The 20,626-nt window shown below is 41.5% G+C and overlaps 1 protein-coding gene across 3 annotated transcripts in view; it reads left to right on the forward strand.

Moving 5' to 3' along the window:
* The window catches only part of TGFBRAP1 (transforming growth factor beta receptor associated protein 1), a 91,058-nt gene that overhangs the window by 37,598 nt on the left and 32,834 nt on the right, over positions 1–20,626 (forward strand). For all 3 annotated transcript variants that reach the window (XM_057496884.1, XM_036921500.2, XM_036921497.2), the window contains exon 2: positions 5,452–6,153. In XM_057496884.1, the coding sequence (XP_057352867.1) occupies positions 5,452–6,153 (702 nt within the window). The remainder of the gene's footprint in view (positions 1–5,451; positions 6,154–20,626) is intronic.

Here is a 20,626-nt window from a genome sequence, read left to right on the forward strand (position 1 = left end):
AGTTTCTTCAAAACAGCTATTTTGAATTCTCTATCATCTTGATCACAAATGCCATACCTTTGAACTTGGTTATTGGAGAATTATCCTACCATTTTTGTGGTTCACATTTTCTTGATAGTCCCCTTGCAGTTTTGTGCACCTTCTCACGACTGCAGTAGCACATACCACAGGCACCTCCTCTGTCAGGCCTTTGCTAGTTGCCTTCAGATGGGATGTTCTGTTCCAGGCTGTTATTATCTAGGCTTTCTCTCAGTGTGGGTACACCTGTCTCACACTTCTGGCCCCCTTTTGTGGCAGATTCTTAAGCTTTTGTGTGGTTCTTACAATCCTCGAGCAGGCTTGCTGCTGGAAACCTTTTTCATTTTCCAGAAGGTGACCCCTAGCCCAGGCTGTGTTTTCTGCTTGCCCATGGAACAGTCCTGTTTTCTGAGCAGGGTCCCTGTCTGCCCAAGCGCTTAGGTTGCCCATAGAAACCCACAAGAGGAGCCGCCACAAAGTAGGAGGAGGCATGGGGTATTCAGGTGTGGTGATGCCTGCAGACCCCGCAGGGTGGTCCTCCCAAAGGCCCAGTGGACTTCCTGCTGCCCACGGTTCCTTTCATGCTCTTTGAGATTCTTATCTGCCTCTTTCCCAGTCTCCCCTGTTCCACCCCCAGTCATGGAAGTCCCACCTGATGGAGAGAAATGGGATCCTCCTGTCATTCCCTGTACCCCTGGCTGGCCAGGCACTTGCTGCCTGCTGTCCTTTCCCTGGAGAGGTTCAGCCACGTGTAACATTTCCATGGTGGGTGTGGTGCTGGGAGATGTTCCTCTTGCCACTTCCTCTGCTGTGACCAAACTTGATTTTGGTTTTGGATTTTTTTGGCTCCAGAGGCATCCTGGAATCTCCCCTCGAGAAGGGTGGATTCTGCAAATTCTTTCCCTGTGTGTACCTGCCCTGTCAGCATTCTCAGGTCTTTTCCAAGCCATGGCAAGAAGGGCTGGGCAGGCTTGCTGGCTCCACTGGTTCCCAAGCCCACATGAGTTCTGTGTGCCTGTTACTGCAGGCACAGGGCGTGAGACTCCACCTGGTCCCCCTAAGCCCGCAACACCACATGGGTGCTTTTGTTCATGGATGGATGTCTAATTTGTTGTTAAAAAGGTGGAACATGTCACACCACCCTGATGCTGACCTCACTCCCTCTGCTTTGTATAAGTTACATTTAATTATTAAAGCAGGTCCTTTACTGAAAGGCTGGTAGTAGGAACCTTATCTTTAGTAGCATTTGAATAAGTGTAGTTACCAAGTAATGACACAATATTGCATTCCCTTTAAGTGTTATAGAATTATGACTTCTTAATAAACCAGATACTTTTTACAGCTCCCTCTCCCCCCTCCAGTCCATCCCAGCACAGAGACTCAGCATGACGTGTTTAATTCTTTCCATATGTTCTTCACTGCAGGTGTGTGTAGTTTGTCTCTTATGCTGAACAGAGAGTGAAAAGGTGAAGACAGAAGCTAGAATTATGGACATGATGCTTTTACAAAGTTAAATAGATTGCCCAAAGGGGTCCTGCAAAGGGAGAGCTACATACAGTTCACATGCTGACTAGCAGAATCACTCTGTCTTGCTGTTGTCGGGCAGCTGTGTCTGGGGAGGTCTCCCCCTGAACACCAGGAGAAACCTCAACCTGGACAGGGGAGGGTTCTTTACCCTGAATGAGAAAGAATTCTTAAGCAGGTCGGACAAGTGTAGGTAAAGAAGGAATAATGCTATAGTAGCAGAGAAATGGCAGCCTCTGTACAGGCAGCAGAGAGCACGGGAGAGCAGAGGGAGGAAAGGAAGCTCACTGAACTCCTGCTCAGCACAGGGCACATCCCTTGCCAGCTCCTGAACCAGGGTCACCTAGTGTCCAGTGTCTGCTTGACTCGGCATGGCTTGGGAACTAAGCTCCTACCACCCCAGGATTTGGGGGAACCACAGAGCACCGGATGGAGTGAGATGATGTTCTGAGAACTTCCCAAAGGCAAAGAAGGGAGATTTTTAGGCAGGCTGCTAAAGAGCACGATTGTATAGCTGCAGTCACATCCAGGTCACCTAGGTGAAGGGAACTTGCAAGCTCAAATCAGAGACCTCAGTAGCCCTTCCCTACTTGTCTGAAGTAGAAAAGAGAGACTAGTGCTTAGGTGTAGAAAATTGTACTAAATAGCAGGACAAAGACATATTTACCTATGGAAGACTGCAGAGACAAAATGCAGTAAGTTGAGCAGTGAGAAGACTTTATTTAAGGCAAAAAATACACACTTGAAGAAAGGGGAGTGTACACAATCTCAGAAGAGGCACACTTAAGGGCTTAGGATTCTATCTTTTTAAGACTTTCAGGAATGGGGCAGAGGGTGAGGGGGTGGGGAGGATGTAGGCTTGACATGTGGTCTCATGATGTCTCTGTCCAGTGAGTCAGTTCTGAAAATGTTCTGTAAGATAAATTGAACACAAGGAATTTATTGACCCTGTTCTTCTCCAAGATAGTGCTTACCCTCACACAATGAGAATATATCAGTTAGGACTGCTTGTCCTGCCTTGAAATAGGTTGTTGGTTAATTACCAAAGAATATGTTAGGAGTCTTACCTGGCTTTTAAAATGGAATCTTAGCCTTAAGATGGAGTCTTGCCTCTTCTTACTATACCGTTTCTATCTGGGCATTTTCATCATATGCAGGAAAAGTTAATCATGATGCTTGTCCCATGTCCTTGCCCTGCCTCACTACCATTTGAAAAGGTAGCCCCTTATCGATCAATCAAGGAAGGAAGGAGCATTTCATATCCTTTGCTTTCACCTACTTAGGACGTTTCAGAGCCTACTTTTCAATCTCTGTGTTTTATTCATTAGCTTTTAAATGGAAAAAAATATTGTCTGGGTTGGGTTTTGGTGATTGTTTGGTCATGACACCTAGAATTAGTGTTTAAACATTGTTTGTGACTATTAAAGCCCACTCATTCCCCATCCCTGGGCGCTGGGAAGTTCCTGCAGCCTCAGGTCAGGGGGCACAATTCCTCCTCTGTGAGGCCCTCTGAGCCTCACACCTCGCTTCCTGCCTCTCATTCAGTCTTCGTGAAGATGAAGTCATGTGACGAACGTGGAAACGTGATGTGGGGCTGGGCAGTGTTGCACATGAGTGTGTGTTTGGCTTAGTTTCAGTCTGTCTGTCAGAGGAGGTGGACACTGATCACCCATGGCCAAGGGCAGAAGGCAGCCTTGTTTTATCCTTTGGTTTGAGAAGTAATAGCTGAAAGGAGGCTGGGGCCTTGAGAGGCACGCATTAATATAAGATGAAAAGCTGGCTTTTACTGAGTGCTCTCGGTGTGCCAGGAGGAAGCGTTTTCCATGAGCTGGCTTCCTTAATCCTCAAAGGGTCATATGAAGTAGGTGCCATGATTATGCTCGGTTTACAGGGGAGGAAACTGGGACATGGAGTAGCCAAGTGAGTTTCCCAGGGTCACATGGCCAGTGAGTGACTGGAAAGGGCTGGGAAGGGAGTCTGATGGTGTCCAGGGGAGCCCTCGCTCCAGACTGGGGATATCCTTTTTTCTGGGAATTTTGTTGCTGCAGGAAGGGATCTGGAGTCTCACTGGTGTGTAGCTGTCTCCATCCCATGGACAGGGGGATGTAAGAAATTGTGAATTCAAAAATCTCTGAGTTGATTCCTGTCCTTCCTGGGTACATGAATCTTTTCTTGAACATTTCCAGGAGGTATTGCAGCCTTTGCTGGAATGCCTCAAAGGGTAAGGAATTCAGGCAGCAGCCCTATTTTTGGACAGCTTTGAAGTGATAGAAAAGTCCAGCCAGCCTCCCTCCTGCTTGAGGGTGTCAGAATGACATGTGTGAGTCTGCTCTCGAGCCCTCTGAGAACTCAGGGAAATCATACCATTTTGGGCCCATTTCTGCTGCCTCTAACTTTGTGGAGTGTGAGGCCATGGTCCTCTCCAGAGAAGGAGCAGGAAACCATGGGTCACAGCATGAGGCAGTCTGTCTCCAGAGGGAAATAACTCACTGACTGGCATGTTGGTGACCTCACAAACCCCTCACTCAAGAGACTTGGCGGTTTGAGGCACATCTTTATGCTCTGCATGCACACGCTTGCTCTGGGGAACACATGCAGTGCTGGGGCCAGTGTGCATGCCCTGCTAGGAAGAGTTCAGAGAAACTGAAAGTAGATTCCTGCCTCAGAGTTTCTGACAAGATCCAAGGAGCCGGATTTGACACCGTGTAGTTAGTTGTGACCCACCATTCACTGAAATGCTACACCAGGGCCGGAGAAACTCAGGGGAAAGTCCATGAGGGTGATTTTTACCTATTGCCAGAATGCCTTTGTTGTGTTGTCTGTGGGTAAAAACTCATGTCTGCCTTCTACCTCAGGTGTTTCTCCCAAGAACAATGAGAGGAAACTCCTTGTAAATCACAGCTCTTGAGAATGAGCAGCAAGATGCTTAACTAAAAGTTAAGCATGGAGGCTCCAGCTGGGCCCTCCATTTGCCTGAGGGACCAAGTGGGGAATCTTTCCTTCACTATTAAAAAAATTTTTTAAATCAAGGTACATACAATAAAATGCACAAATCTTAGATATAGCTTGATGCATTTGGCACATGTGTACACTCATGTAACCATCACCCAGATCAAGATAACAAACATTATCACAAATTTTTCCCCCTTGACCTGTTTCACCCATCCCCATGGCAACTGCCAGTCTGTGCTTGAGTGTATTTCTTACGAGTGTTTGTTCATTTGTTTTGTTGTTTTGATTCTACATATAAGTGAAATCATATGGTTTTTATCTTTCTCTGTCAGACTTATTTCACTTAGCATCATACCGTCTAGGTCTGTCCAAGTTTTAGCAAATGGCAAGATTTTTTTTTTATGGCTGAGCAATATTCCATTGTATATATATATATATGTTTCACATCTTCTTTATCCATTCATCTGTAGATGGACATTTAGGTTGTTTCATATCCTGGTTATTGTAACTAATGCTGCAATAAACATAGGAATGCATGTGTCTTTTCAAATTAGCAGTTTTGTCTCTTCAGGTAGGTTCCCAGAAGGGGACTTAGCTTGAATGGTAGTTCTGTTTTTATTTTTTTGAGGACTCTCCACACTGTTTTCCATAGTGGCTGCATCAGTTTACATTCCCACCCACAGTGTAGGAGGATTCCCTTTTCTCCACATCTTCACCAATACTTGTTATTTCTTGTCCTGTTGATATTAGATTAGCCCCTCTGACTGGTGGGAGGTGATGTCTTATTGTGGTTTTGACCAAGTGGAAAGTCTTTTCTTTCTTTCAGTATTTTTTAAGTGTCAAATGATTTCCTTTCACAGAAATTATAACTGAGGAATCAATGTGTGTTTATTGTGACCTGAAATGGTTCTGCTTATCCTGGTTTATTCTAAATTAGCTTTTTCCTTCTTCCCACAGATCAGCCAGCAGACATGATGAGCACCAAGGCCTTTACGTTGGTGTCTGCTGTGGAGCGGGAGCTGCTGATGGGCGACAAGGAGCGTGTCAACATAGAGTGTGTGGAGTGCTGCGGCCGGAACCTGTACGTGGGCACCAATGACTGCTTCATTTACCACTTCCTGCTGGAGGAGAAAACTCTGCCCACAGGCACAGCCACATTCACTGCCACTAAGCAGCTGCACAGACACCTGGGTTTCAAGAAGCCAGTGAATGAGCTGCGAGCAGCATCAGCTCTCAACAGACTGCTGGTGCTCTGTGAAAACGGCATAACTCTGGTGAACATGAGGAGCCTGGAGCCGGTGCCCTCGGGGGCCCGCATCAAAGGGGCCACGGCTTTCGCTTTGAACGAGAACCCTGTGAGTGGGGACCCGTTCTGCGTGGAAGTCTGCATCATCTCTGTCAAGCGGAGAACCATCCAGGTGTTCATGGTGTACGAGGACAGGGTTCAGATCATCAGGGAGGTGTCTACACCGGAGCAGCCGCTAGCCGTGGCTGTGGACGGCCACTTCCTGTGCCTGGCTCTGACCACCCAGTACATCATCCTGAACTACAACACTGGCGTCGCCCAGGACCTGTTTCCCTACTGCAGTGAAGAGAAGCGCCCAATTGTCAAGCGGATCGGGAGACAGGAGTTCCTCCTGGCGGGCCCGGGAGGGCTGGGTGAGCAGGCTGCTTTAGTGCCTCCACTAACCATCACCTAGCTGCCCTCTCTCTGTCTCATCTCCAGGAATTCATGCTGGAATCCAAGACGGAGTTGTTAGTGGTGAAAAATAGATACTTGTGAAGAGTATTTGCCAACTTTGAGGATATGTGGCAAGATGTAAACAGAACACATAACCAGTGTTTGCTAAAATTTCCCCAGATTGTTGTGTGAATGTGCAGTTAATGGAACAATAGTAACCAGTCATAAAGCCAGTTTTATTTCGTGCTAAAGAGGAGCCTGAACATGGATGGCTCTGGGGAGAAAATACCTTTAAGTAAATAATGACTAAAATAAGAATCTGTGAGTCATCCTTATGAGATTTTCACATGGGTGGGTTTGTTAGTTGATTGTTTTGGTTCCTCCTTTCAACAAGGACTTGGGGGGCTCACTCATAGATAGGCATTTGAGGCTCACTTATAGGTATTTCCAAATGTGCAGTCTTAGACTTCAATGGGATGTCCGTATTTTTCCCTGGTTGGCTGCAATTTCATCCCACTAAAAATTTCCTAGTAGCTCCTTGGGGGGGCTTTGCTGTTCCGTGTGGCCTTACTACTTCTCGGCACAGCCTTGTTGACATTGAGTCAGAGCGGATAAGTTGTGGTGTTTCTTTTTGGTCGTGGACAGCTCGTGTTAGGACTGTGCACAGGCCTGTGACATGCAGGTGCTGGTGAGGTAGACCCCTTACCCCTAGTATTCTCACCATCCAGAGGTGGGTGTAGACATCTCATTTCTAAGCGATAAGTGCAAACATTTCCTGGTAATAACAAAAAGTGAGGTTGTGAGCTAGTTAGTATGTATTTCCTGATTTTTACCTTGTTTGTTTAAATGGACTTCAATTTTTCAAAGCGGTTTTGGGTTTACAGCAAAACTGAACAGAAACACAGAGTTCCCGTATACTCCCTGTGCCCAAACACATACAGCCTCCCCATCTCTCAGCATGCCCTGACAAAGTGCAGCATTGGTTACAGCTGATGAAGCTGCCCTGACACATCATTATCCCCCAGAGTCTGTAGTTTACCTCTGGGCACAGTCTTGGTAGTTTACATCCTACGGGTTTGTACAAACATATAATGGCATGTATCCATCATTATGTACCATATGGCATTTTCACTGCCTTAGAAGTCCTCTGTGCTCTACCTATTCATCCCCATGCCCCCAACGCCCCCCCAGCAACAACCGGTCTTTCCAAAGTGTCATGTAGTGGAAATCAAACAATGTGAAGTCTTTTTGCATTGCTTTTTTTACTTAGTAATACGCACTAAGCTTCCTTCATGTCTTTTCATGGCTTGATAGCTCGGATTTTTACTTTTTGGAAAAAAATTCTTTACCCCAAACATCTTTTTCTTTAGAAAAATTCCAATTTGTAATGAAAATTTTTATTATGCAAAACATATATTTAAAAAAATGTGCTATAATGAACTCAATGTACCCATCATCCAATTGCAGCTATTATCAGTTCCTTACCAGTTGTTCGATTTATATACCTAACCATTAACCCTTCTTGATGATTGTGAAGCCAATAACGGAATTGAAGCATTTCACCTGCCAACATTTCAGTATGTCATTCTATGTTACCTAAAAAAAAAAAAAAAAGAAAACCATTACATAACTAAAAAAAAATTAACAGTAATTCCTTGATATCATCAAAATCAAGGCATATCATATTTCTCCTATTGTCATATGTAGAAAGGCGTACATACATTTATGTTTAATTATGTGTATGTATATTTTTCAGTTTGCTTGAATCAGTTTCCACGTAAGGCCATGCTTTGCAATTGGATGGCATCTGTTAAGTTTCTCTTTCTTTAGGTTCCTTCTCCTTGTCTTTTTCCTTTTTCTTTAATGCTCTGTTGAAGAAATTGGATCATATAACCTATAGCTTCCCACAGTCTGAATTTTGATGATTTTATTCCCATCTTATTGTTTAATGTGTTAGGATGACATATAAATGCATCAGGGGTTCCTGCCAACTGGTAACTTGGGTAACAAGTCTTATCAGAGTCAAGTGTTTTCTTTTTGGTTTTTGTTTTTTTTTTGCTAATTTTCGGGGAGAGGCAAGGCTTCTTCACAGTTAGCAGAGAACTTCCATCAGGGTTGTATAACATTTTGTCCCTCTTTGTGATGTTAATAGCTATTGATGGGTATTGCTTTAATCGTTAGGCGCTGCCAAATGGCAGTATTCTATTTCTGTCCACTCCCCCTTCATGGATTAAATGAAATGCATGGGAAAAGAGAAGCTTCTCACTAATTGTTTGGTTGCCCCAGGTACACTGTATAAGAAAGGCAGGATGAGGTGTTGATAAGGTGATTCCTTCTGTCTTCCAGAAGTGACTTTTTAAAAAGTCACTAATTTCAATTAATCTGAGTATTTCAGCCCATCTGTGCTTGGTGGGAGTTTATTCAGGTTGACTGCTCTCTGGACCTTTGATGGCTTCCTTGCCTTCTGGTATGACAAGGTATTACAGGGTCATATTGTATGTTTCCTGCCTGAGATCCAGTTCCAGCCATTTCTCCAAGGACCCCTGGTATTTAGAGACCACAGTCTGGATGCTAGAGGTGTTTCTTGTCCATAGTTTCTAGGCCTCTTCAGTAGACAAAGTTAGTAAGTATACATTTTTTAAAAGTAAAATGCATTATGAGGTCATATTGATAGAACCTATACAGGGCCACAGGGCCTTGACCTCATCTATCTGTATACTTGTATCTCCTTTCAACCATAGCAAAAATCCAGCAGACTACCACTCCAACATGATTGTTCCTTTGCTTTTTACCCCATAGTACAGAGAATAGATAACAGTACTGCTGCTGTTCCCACAACGTAATTACTGAAAAAAGTTTGATTGCTCATAGTTCTTTTTGTCCTTAGGGTAGGGTGTGTATAACCCATTGGGAATATGTAGTAACATTACTGTGTCTTCAAGTCATTTGGAATAGGTCCTCTCTGTATGGTGTGCCACCAACTGGAAATGTGGTTGGATTGATTTGTTTCATTTTAGTTTCAAGTTTTAGAAATTGTTTTATTTTTTTATTATGTAAATACAAGTTTACAACTCAGATGATACAGTAAGGTATATTCAAAGAGCTAATATCCTGTCTCCTTCACCTATTCATAGGTAACCTTTATTTTTATGGTTTATCCTTTCACTCTTAAATGAAAAATATAAACAAATATGTAAATATTTATATCTCCCCCTTTCTTGGCTTTTTTTCCTTAACAAGGTATCATGGAGATCACTTTACAGTTTGATATAGAGATAGTCTTCATTCCTCTTTACAGCTGCATGCTACTCCATGCAGTAGTGGTAACAGTTTTTTCAATTAGTCTCCTATTGGTGAGCATTTGGTTTTTTTCCAGACTTGTGGTATTAATAGAGACTTCTGTTTTGTATTTTTCCAGTCTCTGTAGGAAAGCTTTCTGGTGGTAGATTATGGAGTCAAAGTGTAAATGCATGTGGACTTTGCTAGGTCCTGCTATATTCCCTTTGATAAAGTTTGCCCCATTTTATAGTCTCTGTAGCAACATATGACAAGGCCTGTGCCCCCTCAGCTTTACCAACAGAGTAAGTAGAGTATCTAGGCCTTTTGTGTTTTTGCCAGTCTCGTACATGAGAAACAGTATCTTGAAGTTAATTGCATTTCTCCAGTGGTGAACAAGATTAAACATTTTAATGCATTTAAGTGACATTTGCATTTCTTTTGATTGCAATTACCTATTCTTCCCTCTAGCCCTTTATTTTAGTGTTCTTTATGTATTTGAGATTCCTACTTTTTGTCTATCGTATGTTTTAAATATTTGTTTCCATTTTTTACCATGCAAAAGCTTTTCTTAAAGATTTCTATGTAATCAAATATATTAACCTTTTTACTTTGTTGCCTTTTGATTTTGACTCATAATTAGGGATATGGCCCCCTCCTCCAAGCTGTAGAAAAAAATTCACCCATGTTTTCTGCTGGTACTTTTATGGTTTCTTTTTTCATAGTGGAAAGTACTAGGAATGGATGCAATTTACAATTTTCTATATAGCTGTATATTACCCCAACAGACTGATTAAAGAGTCCCTCTTTTCCTCACTGACTCAGGTGCTGTCTTTAGCATTCACTAATTTCCTTACACTGCTCGATCTGTCTCTGGATTTTCTGTTTTGGTTCATCAGTCTCTGCCTGTTCATGATCCAGCATCCAGCTATTTCAGTTACAAAGGCTTTATGGTGAAAACATCTGACTCCAAAATCCTTTTGTTGGTTGCAGTGCTAGGATTGGAAAACAATAGTCAATCATATTTAGCGTGCATTTTTCCTGAAGCGTATATACTCTGTCTTGACTACACAGACATCATGCTGAATGGGCCAACCTTTTTAATGATTGCTCTGCTTTTAATTGGTATGATTAAAGGAAGCTGGAAGATGACCTGTAAATTCTTTTACACCACACCTTCTCAAGACTCTGTGCATAGCACAGTAACCACCACCATGGATTCAGAGATTCAGGAAATGAATGGATGCAGACATGCCTCTAAACATGAAAGCTATGTATTTTCATTCTGCCCACTGTCTTTCTTCCTGAAGATCACATGTGCCCACTTCCATGTCATGAGAAATTGCGCTTAACTTTTCGGTTTAGATTTTCCCATCTTAGTAAGGAAGTTAACCTTGAACCTTTGGTAACCACGAATCTTAAGTCTGCAGTGGCAATAAGTACATACCTATCGATAATCACCCTAAATGTAAATGGACTGAATGTACCAATCAAAAGACATAGAGTCACTGAATGGATAAAAAAACAAGACCCATCTATATGCTTCCTACAAGAGACTCACTTTAAACCCAAAGACATACACAGACTAAAAGTGAAGGAATGGAAAAAGATATTTCATGCAACTAATAGAGAGCAAAAAGCAGGAGTTGCAGTACTTGTATCAGACAAAATAGACTTCAAAACAAAGAAAGTCACAAGAGACAAAGAAGGACATTACATAATGATAAAAGGGTCAATCCAACAAGAAGATATAACCGTTGTAAATATCTATGCATCCAACAAAGGAGCACCTACATAGGTGAAACAAATACTAACAGAATTAAAAGGGGAAATAGGATGCAATGCATTCATTCTCAGAGATTTCAACACTTCACTCTCTGAAGGACAGATCAACCAGACAGAAAATAAGTAAGGACACAGAGGCACTGAACAACACATTAGAACAAATGGACCTAACAGATATCTACAGAACTCTACACCCAAAAGCAGCAGAATACACATTCTTCTTTTTAATTTTGGTATCATTAATCTACAATTACATGAAGAACATTGTTTACTAGGCTCCCCCCTTCACCAAGTCCTTCCCACATACCCCTTCATAGTCACTGTCCATCTGTGTAGTAAGATGCTGTAAAATCACTACTTGTCTTCTCTGTGTTGCACAGCCCTCCCCATACCCCCCACGCTACACATTCTTCTTAAGTGCACATGGAACATTTTCAAGAATAGATCATATACTAGACCACAAAAAGAGCCTCAGTAAATTCAAAAAGATTGAAATTGTACCAGCCAGTTTCTCAGACTGCAAAAGTATGAAACTAGACATAAATTTTGCAAAGAAAATGAAAAATTCCACAAACACATGGAGGCTTCACAACATGCTCCTAAATAACCAATGGATCAATGACCAAATAAAAACAGAGATCAAGCAATATATGGGTACAAATGACAACAATAATTCAACACCTCAAAATCTGTGGGACACAGCCAAGGCCATGCTAAGAGGAAAGTATATTGCAATACAGGCCGACCCCAGGAAAGAAGAACAATCCCATATAAGCAGTCTAAACTCACAATTAATGAAACTAGAAAAAGAACAAATGAGGCCCAAAGTCAGTAGAAGGAAGGACATAAGAAAGATTAGAGCAGAAATAAATAAAATCAAGAAGAATAAAACAATAGAAAGAATCAATGAAAGCAAGAGGTGGATCTTCAAGAAAATAAACAAAATAGATAACCCCCTAGCCAGACTTATCAAGAAAAAAAGGGTTTACACACATAAACAGAATCAGAAATGAGAAAGGAAAAATCACTGTGGACACCACAGAAATACAAAGAATTATTAGAGAATACTATGAAAATCTATATGCTAACAAACTGGATAACCTAGAAGAAATGGACAACTTTCTAGAAAAATACAAACTTCCAAGGCTGACCAGGGAAGAAACAAAATCTGAACAGACCAATCACCAGCAATGAAATTGAACTGGTAATCAAAAAAATACCTAAGAACAAAATGCCTGGGCTAGATGGCTTCACCGCTGAATTTTATCAAACATTTAGTGAAGACCTAATACCCATCCTCCTTAAAGTTTTCCAAAGAGTAGAAGAAGATGGAATACTTCCAAACTCATTCTATGAGGCCAGCATCAAAACCAGACAAAGATACCACAAAAAAAGAAAATTGCAGACCAATATCCCTGATGAACATAGATGCAAAAATACTCACCAAATTATTAGCAAACTGAATTCAAAAATACATCAAAAAGATCATCCATCATGATCAAGTAGGATTTATTCCAGGGATGCAAGGATGGTACAACATTAGAAAATCCATCAACATCATCCACCACATCAACAAAAAAAAAGGACAAAAACCACATGATCATCTCCATAGTTGCTGAAAAAGCATTTGACAAAATTCAACATCCATTCATGATAAAAACTCTCAACAAAATGGGTATAGAGGGCAAGTACCTCAACATAATAAAGGCCATATATGACAAACCCACAGCCAACATTATACTTAACAGCGAGAAGCTAAAAGCTTTTCCTTTAAGATCGGGAACAAGACAAGGATGCCCACTTTCCCCACGTCTATTCAACATAGTACTGGAGGTCCTAGCCATGGCAATCAGACAACACAAAGAAATAAAAGGTATCCAGATTGGCAAGGAAGAAGTTAAACTGTTTACAGATGACATGATATTATACATAAAAAACCCTAAAGAATCCACCCCAAAATTACTAGATTTAATATCTGAATTCAGCAATGTTGCAGGATACAAAATTAATACACAGAAATCTGTGGCATTCCTATACACTAAAAACGAACTAACAAAGAGAGAAATCAGGGGAAAAACTCCATTCACAACTGCATTAAAAAGAATAAAATTCCTAAGAATAAACCTAACCAAGGAAGTGAAAGACCTATACTCTGAAAACTACAAGACACTCATGAGAGAAATTAAAGAAGATACTAATAAACGGAAACACATCCTGTGCCCCATATTGTCAAAATGGCCATTGTCCCTAAAGCAATCTACAGATTTAATGCAATTCCTATCAAAATACCAACAGCATTCTTCAATGAACTAGAGCAAATAGTTCTAAAATTTGTATGGAACCAAAAAAGGTCCCAAATAGCCAAAGCCATCCTAAGAAGGAAGAATAAAGCTGGGGGAATTATGCTCCCCAACTTCAAGCTCTACTATGAAGCCACTGTAATCAAGACAATTTGGTACTGGCACAAGAACAGACCCAAAGACCAATGGAACAGACTAGAGAGACCTGATATAAACCCAATCATATATGGTCAATTAATATATGATAAAGGAGCCATGGACATACAATGGGGAAATGACAGCCTCCTCAACAGCTGGTGTTGGCAAAACTGGAAGCTATATGCAAGAGAATGAAACTGGATTATTGTTTAACCCCATACTCAAAAGTAAACTCGAAATGGATTAAAGACTTGAATGTAAGTCATGAAACCATAAAACTCTTAGAAGACAACATAGGCAAATGTCTCCTGAATATAAGCATGAGCAACTTCTTCCTGAACGCATCTCCTCAACCAAGGGAAAGAAAAGCAAAAATGATCTCATGGGCCTACATCAAACTAAAAAGTTTCTGTACGGCAAAGGACACCATCGATAGAACAAAAAAGCATTCTACAGTATGGGAGAATATATTTGTAAATGACATATCCAACAAGGGGTTAACATCCAAAATATATAAAGAACTTATACGCCTTAACACCCAAAAAGCAAATAACCTGTTTAACAACTGGGGAGAGGATATGAAGAGACAGTTCTCCAAAAAAGAAATTCAGATGGCCAACAGACATATGAAAAGATGCTCCACATAACTAATCATCAGGGAAATACAATTTAAAACCACAATGAGATATTACCTCACACCAGTTAGGATGGCCAGCATCGAAAAGACTAAGAACAACAAATGCTAGCAAGGATGTGGAGAAAGGGGAACCCTCCTACACTGCTGGTGGGAATGTAAGCTAGTTCAGCCTTGTGGAGAGCAATATGGAGGTTCCTCAAAAAACTAAAAATAGAAAAAACATTTGACCCAGGAATCCTACTCCTTGGAATTTACCCAAAGAATACAACTTCTCAGATTCAAAAAAACATATGCAGCCCTATGTTTATCGCAGCACTTTTTACAATAGCCAAGATATGGAAGCAACCTAAGTGTCCACCAGTAGATGAATGGATAAAGAAGATGTGGTACATATACACAATGGAATACTATTCGGCCATAAGAAAGAAACAAATCCTACCACATGGATGGAGCTGGAGGACATTATGCTCAGTGGAATAAGCCAGGCGGAGAAAGACAAATGCCAAATGATTTCCCTCATTTGTGGAGTGTAACAATGGAGCAAAACTGAAGGAACAAAATAGCAGCAGACTCACAGACTCCAAGAAGGAGCTAGTGGTTACCAAAGGGGAGGGGTGTGGGAGGGTAGGTGAGGAGAGAGGGAGAAGGGTATTGAGGGGTATTATGTTTAGTGCACATGGTGTGGGGGATCACAGGAGAACAGTGTAGCACAGAGAAGGCACATAGTGAATCTGTGGCATCTTACTACACTGATGGACAGTGACTGCATTGGGGTATGGGTGGGGACTTGACAATATGGGTAAATGTAGTAACCACATTGTTTTTTCAAGTGAAGCCTTCATAAGAGTGTATATCAATCATACCTTATTAAAAAAAAAAAAGACAGCAGGCTCCCCCCCAAAAAAATTCCCCATCTTAAATAACACATGGATAAAATTTTCAAAATGCAATTGATTATTGTGACATTGAGCTCTACCCTTTGGTAATGCTTCTTGAAAAATGCAAATAATTCAGCCACTCCTCTCCCCATTGGGCCCCCTCACCCCTCCCAGCCCAAATGAGGGGGGTTGTCCTGATAATTAGATGGTGCACAACTGAAAATATTGTTTTTTAAAGGGGTACCACTTACAAATTTGTTACATTTGCAGTCCTCTGGACTTGAGCTCTGTCAACAATATGGAAACAATAGAGTTCATCACCTACTCAGCCAGCATGTAATTAGTTGGTGGGTTTTAATAACTATAGCCCTGCTCCTAAGTGGATTTGGGGCTCCTTATACAGCTTGATGTGGACCCCTCAATTGCCAGTTACTGCTCTGCTCCTTTATTCAACCAGTGAAATCTGCTTTTCTTTTTCTATAGAAGCCTTTGTTCTTGACCTCCGGTTTCTGCACTTTTCATTTCAAGAGCATGCATGTTGGAGCCTCTGCACTGCACAGTCCTGGGGTCAGGTGATGTCCACCCTTAATGGGGAAATTCAGTGACCCTGGTTTAATTCCAGGATGAGCCTGGACAGCATTTTGGTGTCCATGTTCCCATGAGAGTGTGCTACAACAGAACATGGCTATTTGACCCGAAATTCAGCAGAGCCCTTGGGCCTGCTCAGTGCCCTGCCCATCACAATTTACACGTTGCCAGATGCCTGGTGAAGATGGGGCACATGTGCTTCTGCCTGGTTCGCTTTCTTTCCCCTTGTGGCCCTCCTCCTCTGCCACATTCTAGACGCATGGACAAGGCAAGATAGTGCTAACCTAATTCCTCCTCCAGAGCTCGGTCTTCATATTCCTCCCACAGCTTTGCACCTCATGTTTCTCTCCTTCAGCATTTCTTAAAGCTGCTTGAATATTTTGGCAATGTACTTCTTGGGTTAATTCAGACTTAATTAGGTCCCCTCTGTTACTGTGAAACATTGGAAATGCCCTGCCCCTGTTGTGTGTATTGTCCCTCCTCTGCCAGAGCCAGTCTGCCTTGTACTTGGTCTTACGTTTTAGCTCTGAGACATCTCGGTATAATTTTCTGTTTCCCTTGAGCATCCTGACTTCTTACTGCTTTTTAAAGAAACAAGACAAAGGCCCTCACCAGCCCAGCAGCTGCCCAGAATGTTTTCTCTCACATCATCTTGTGTTCTACTCTGGCCTTTGGTGCGCTCCGTGAAACGATCTACCCTCTCCAGGAAGGATGCTGTGACGCCCTGAGAAAGCACTTGATCTCCAGCCTCCCCTCTCCCAGCAGTCTGACTTCCTGACCAGGCCTGCGTCCTGGTCCCGTCTTGTTCTGGACTCAGCCCAGTCCCGTGAGTTACCTGAGGCTGACAACCACGTGCTGGCCTCTGACTCTCCCGCTCTCCTGCTCCCACTCAAGCAGGTGCCAGGTTCCCTGATTCCCTAAAATCCACAGTGACCATCCTTGCAATTAGTCAATTGGCCTTAGATTTAAAAGTAGAATCACTGAATTAAAGTATATGTTCAGTTTTAATAGGTAATACCGAATTAATTTTCCAAAAAGTGTTCCTTCATACCATATCAGTACTGGGTATTATCAGTCAATAACTTTTGGCCAATCTAATGGGTAGAAGTTCGTTTTCTACTTTTTTTCTTTAAATCTGTGTTCACCTGGTTACTCATGACTATGGGAACCTTTGTGAATTTATTGGTCATTTGGATTTTGTCTTCTGTGAATTACTAATTTATATCCCTTGTCTTTTTTTATTGCATTGTTAGTCTTTTTTTGTAATGATTTTTAGAGATTTCAAAGGGTCAAAGGGAAATATTTAGGTAAAAGAATGGTGCAGTCAGCAACCATGAGTCCTTAGTGGGAGACACACACACACACACACACACACTCACACTCACACTCACACTCACACTCACACTCTCATACTCGTCAAGTTTGTCCTGTCCTCTGGACAGAGTTTCAGTTGGTGCTGCTTGCCATATGGAGATCCAGCATTAGGGCAGTGGGCAGGGCCACGGCCACACCAGTGTTCCAAGCACAGCCTTGTTCTGCAGGGAGGGTCTTACAGTGTATTAGGTGAGTTCCCACCTGCCGCGTCATCAGGAATGGCCTAATTTAGAGGAAAAGACTTAGGTTTGCACTTGACTAAGTGCAGTACATCTCAACCTTTGTAACCACAGAAAATCTAGGAGAGTCAATCATTTCGCAGGTTCAGGAATTGTGCTCATATGAAAGGTTGGAGATACTTCCCATTGTTCTATTCTTAAAGTCTCCGTATCTCTATCTCCCTCCCCTACTCTCTGTTGTGTGTAGCAGAAACCATTTGTCTGTTGCAGTAGCCATGTACTCCTTTGCAGGCAACAGCATGCTGTTTTTAAAGGTGTTTTATGCCAGCTACTTTGAAAATAAAGTTAAAATGGATTTACTTTTCATGGTGAATGTACCGATTTGGTAAACCCCAGTGTTTGTGGAATATATACAGTTCATCTAGAGATGGCTACTTTAGTCTTTTATTTACCAGATAAACTGTCATTTAATGTGGAAGTTATTACTGACCAACACCAACAATGTGTCTTTAATTGCAAAAGTTGATTCTCTTCATATAGTGTCTGTGTCTCCTGAATGAGACCTCAACTCTGAGCAGGGACAATTCCTGGTAGGATGCCTTGTAGAGTGCCTGGCACATAGTAGGTCTCGATAAATATATGAATGAATGCATTCAGTGTCCATTGAGCAGCCATCATTGCTGAATATATGTGTAAGGAAGAGAAGCGATTAGAGGGGTAAACCAGCGAAGCTTCTTAGCTTGTTTGAAAGTGGCATTTTCCCTATGTGTGAGGACATGCACTTTATAAACCTTCATGTGGGTATATGTAAACATTTTTTTTTTTTAATAATTATTTTTTATTGAAGGGTAGTTGACGCACAGTATTACATTACATTAGTTTCAAGTGTACAACACAGTGGTAGAACATTTATATACATAATTCTAGGTTCCAGCTATCACCCTACCAAGCTGTTACAATATCTTGACTATATTCCTTATGCTATACATTACATCCTTGTTACTTATTTATTTTACCATTGGAAGTCTGTCCTTTTTTTTTTGTGAGGGCATCTCTCATATTTATTGATCACATGGTTGTTAACAACAATAAAATTCTGTATAGGGGAGCCAATGCTCAATGCACAATCATTAATCCACCCCAAGCCTAATTTTCGTCAGTCTCCAATCTTCTGAGGCATAACAAACAAGTTCTTACATGTAGAACAAATTCTTACATAATGAATAAGTTACATAGTGAACAGTACAAGGGCAGTCATCACAGAAACTTTCGGTTTTGCTCATGCATTATGAACTATAAACAGTCAGTTCAAATATGAATACTCATTTGGTTTTTATACTTGATTTATATGTGGATACCACATTTCTCTCTTTATTATTATTATTTTTAATAAAATGCTGAAGTGGTAGGTAGATACGAGATAAAGGTAGAAAACATAGTTTAGTGTTGTAAGAGAGCAAATGTAGATGATCAGGTGTGTGCCTGTAGACTATGTGTTAATCCAAGCTAGACCAGGGCAATAAAACATCCACATATGCAGAAGATTTCTCTCAGAACAGGGGAGGTGAGGTTCTAAGCCTCACCTCTGTTGATCCCCAATTTCTCACCTGATGGCCCCCCTGCGACTGTGCCTGTCTTAGGTTGTTCCTCCCTTGAGGAATCTTACCCGTCTCTGGCTAACCAGTCATCTTCCGGGGCCATACAGGGAGATGTGAAGTTGGTAAGTGAGAGGTAAGCCTTATTGTTTGAAAAGGTTAGCTTTTTACTTCTTTGCATATTTATGCCCTGTGGCTTCTATGCCCAGCATTTGTCTTGAGGTATCTTTACCACTTGGAAGAATTATGATACTCGGTAAATTTGATATGAGGCACGAATTCTATTTAAGGGTTGTAATTAGGAAGGAAGAAGAAAAGCTATAGAAGTAGCAGGCGGAGGAAAACATGGGAAGATTGATTATTTCTTTGACATATCTTCTTGTAGAGTAACTTCAGCATGTATAGGTTTTAAGCTACTACTTAAATTGCGCACACACATTAACATAATAGGAGTATAGTTACATAACCAAAGCATATCTGTAATTACCAGCCATCTCCAGTGAAACCAAGAAAACCAGTTAGGCACCTTAGGCATTTGTGAAAACTTATCTATGATATGGTGGATATTGTCCAACTGAACTTGAACAGTCTGAGAGAAATCAGACAAATTATAACAACCCATTCCTGGGGAATGTTCACATGCCATATGTTCTTTTAACAGTAAATAGTCTGTAGTTGTAAGACTTTGGAGCGCTACAATTTGCACTTCTCCTAATTCTTGGTTGAGTTCCAACAGTATAGATCCAGTCAAATTTGTTGTTTTACTGTATGCACAGGCCAGCTTAGATATCTCCTTCCTCATTCCCATGGCAAGTCCAGGAACTGGTGGGATGAGTGCATCTACAGCTGTAGCAGTGCGTGGATCTTTGTTGGGGTTTTTTGATGATCATCTTCTATCATGAGTCTTCCAGAGAGTGCTGATGTTGGAAGTTCTTTTTCATATCGTATCTTAGTTCATTTTCGGGGTAGCCCAATTAGGCTTTGATCCTCTGTATAAACACAAACAGACCCTTTGCCTACACTTTTATATGCCCTTTATACCCTTGTGTAGAACTTGTTGGAGGTTACCACACAGGAACTGCCCTTTTTTTTTTTTTTTTTGCTTTGTTTTTGGTATCACTTATCTACACTTACATGACGAATATTATGTTTACTAGGCTCTCCCCTATACCAGGTCTCCCCTATAAATCCCTTTACAGTCACTGTCCATCAGCATAGCAAAATGTTGTAGAATCACTACTTGCCTTCTCTGTGTTGTACAGCCCTCCCTTTTCTCCTACCCCCCCCATGTTAATCTTAATACCCCCCTACTTCTCCCCCCCTTATCCCTCCCTACCCACCCATCCTCCCCAGTCCCTTTCCCTTTGGTACCTGTTAGTCCGTTCTTGAGTTCTGTGATTCTGCTGCTGTTTTGTTCCTTCAGTTTTTCCTTTGTTCTTATATTCCACAGATAAGTGAAATCATTTGGTATTTCTCTTTCTCCGCTTGGCTTGTTTCACTGAGCATAATACCCTCCAGCTCCATCCATGTTGCTGCAAATGATTGGATTTGCCCTTTTCTTATGGCTGAGTAGTATTCCATTGTGTATATGTACCACATCTTCTTTATCCATTCATCTATTGATGGACATTTAGGTTGCTTCCAATTCTTGGCTATTGTAAATAGTGCTGCAATAAACATAGGGGTGCATCTGTCTTTCTC

The sequence above is a fragment of the Manis pentadactyla genome, chromosome 2 (assembly GCF_030020395.1).
Source record: "Manis pentadactyla isolate mManPen7 chromosome 2, mManPen7.hap1, whole genome shotgun sequence".
NCBI lineage: Eukaryota > Metazoa > Chordata > Mammalia > Pholidota > Manidae > Manis > Manis pentadactyla.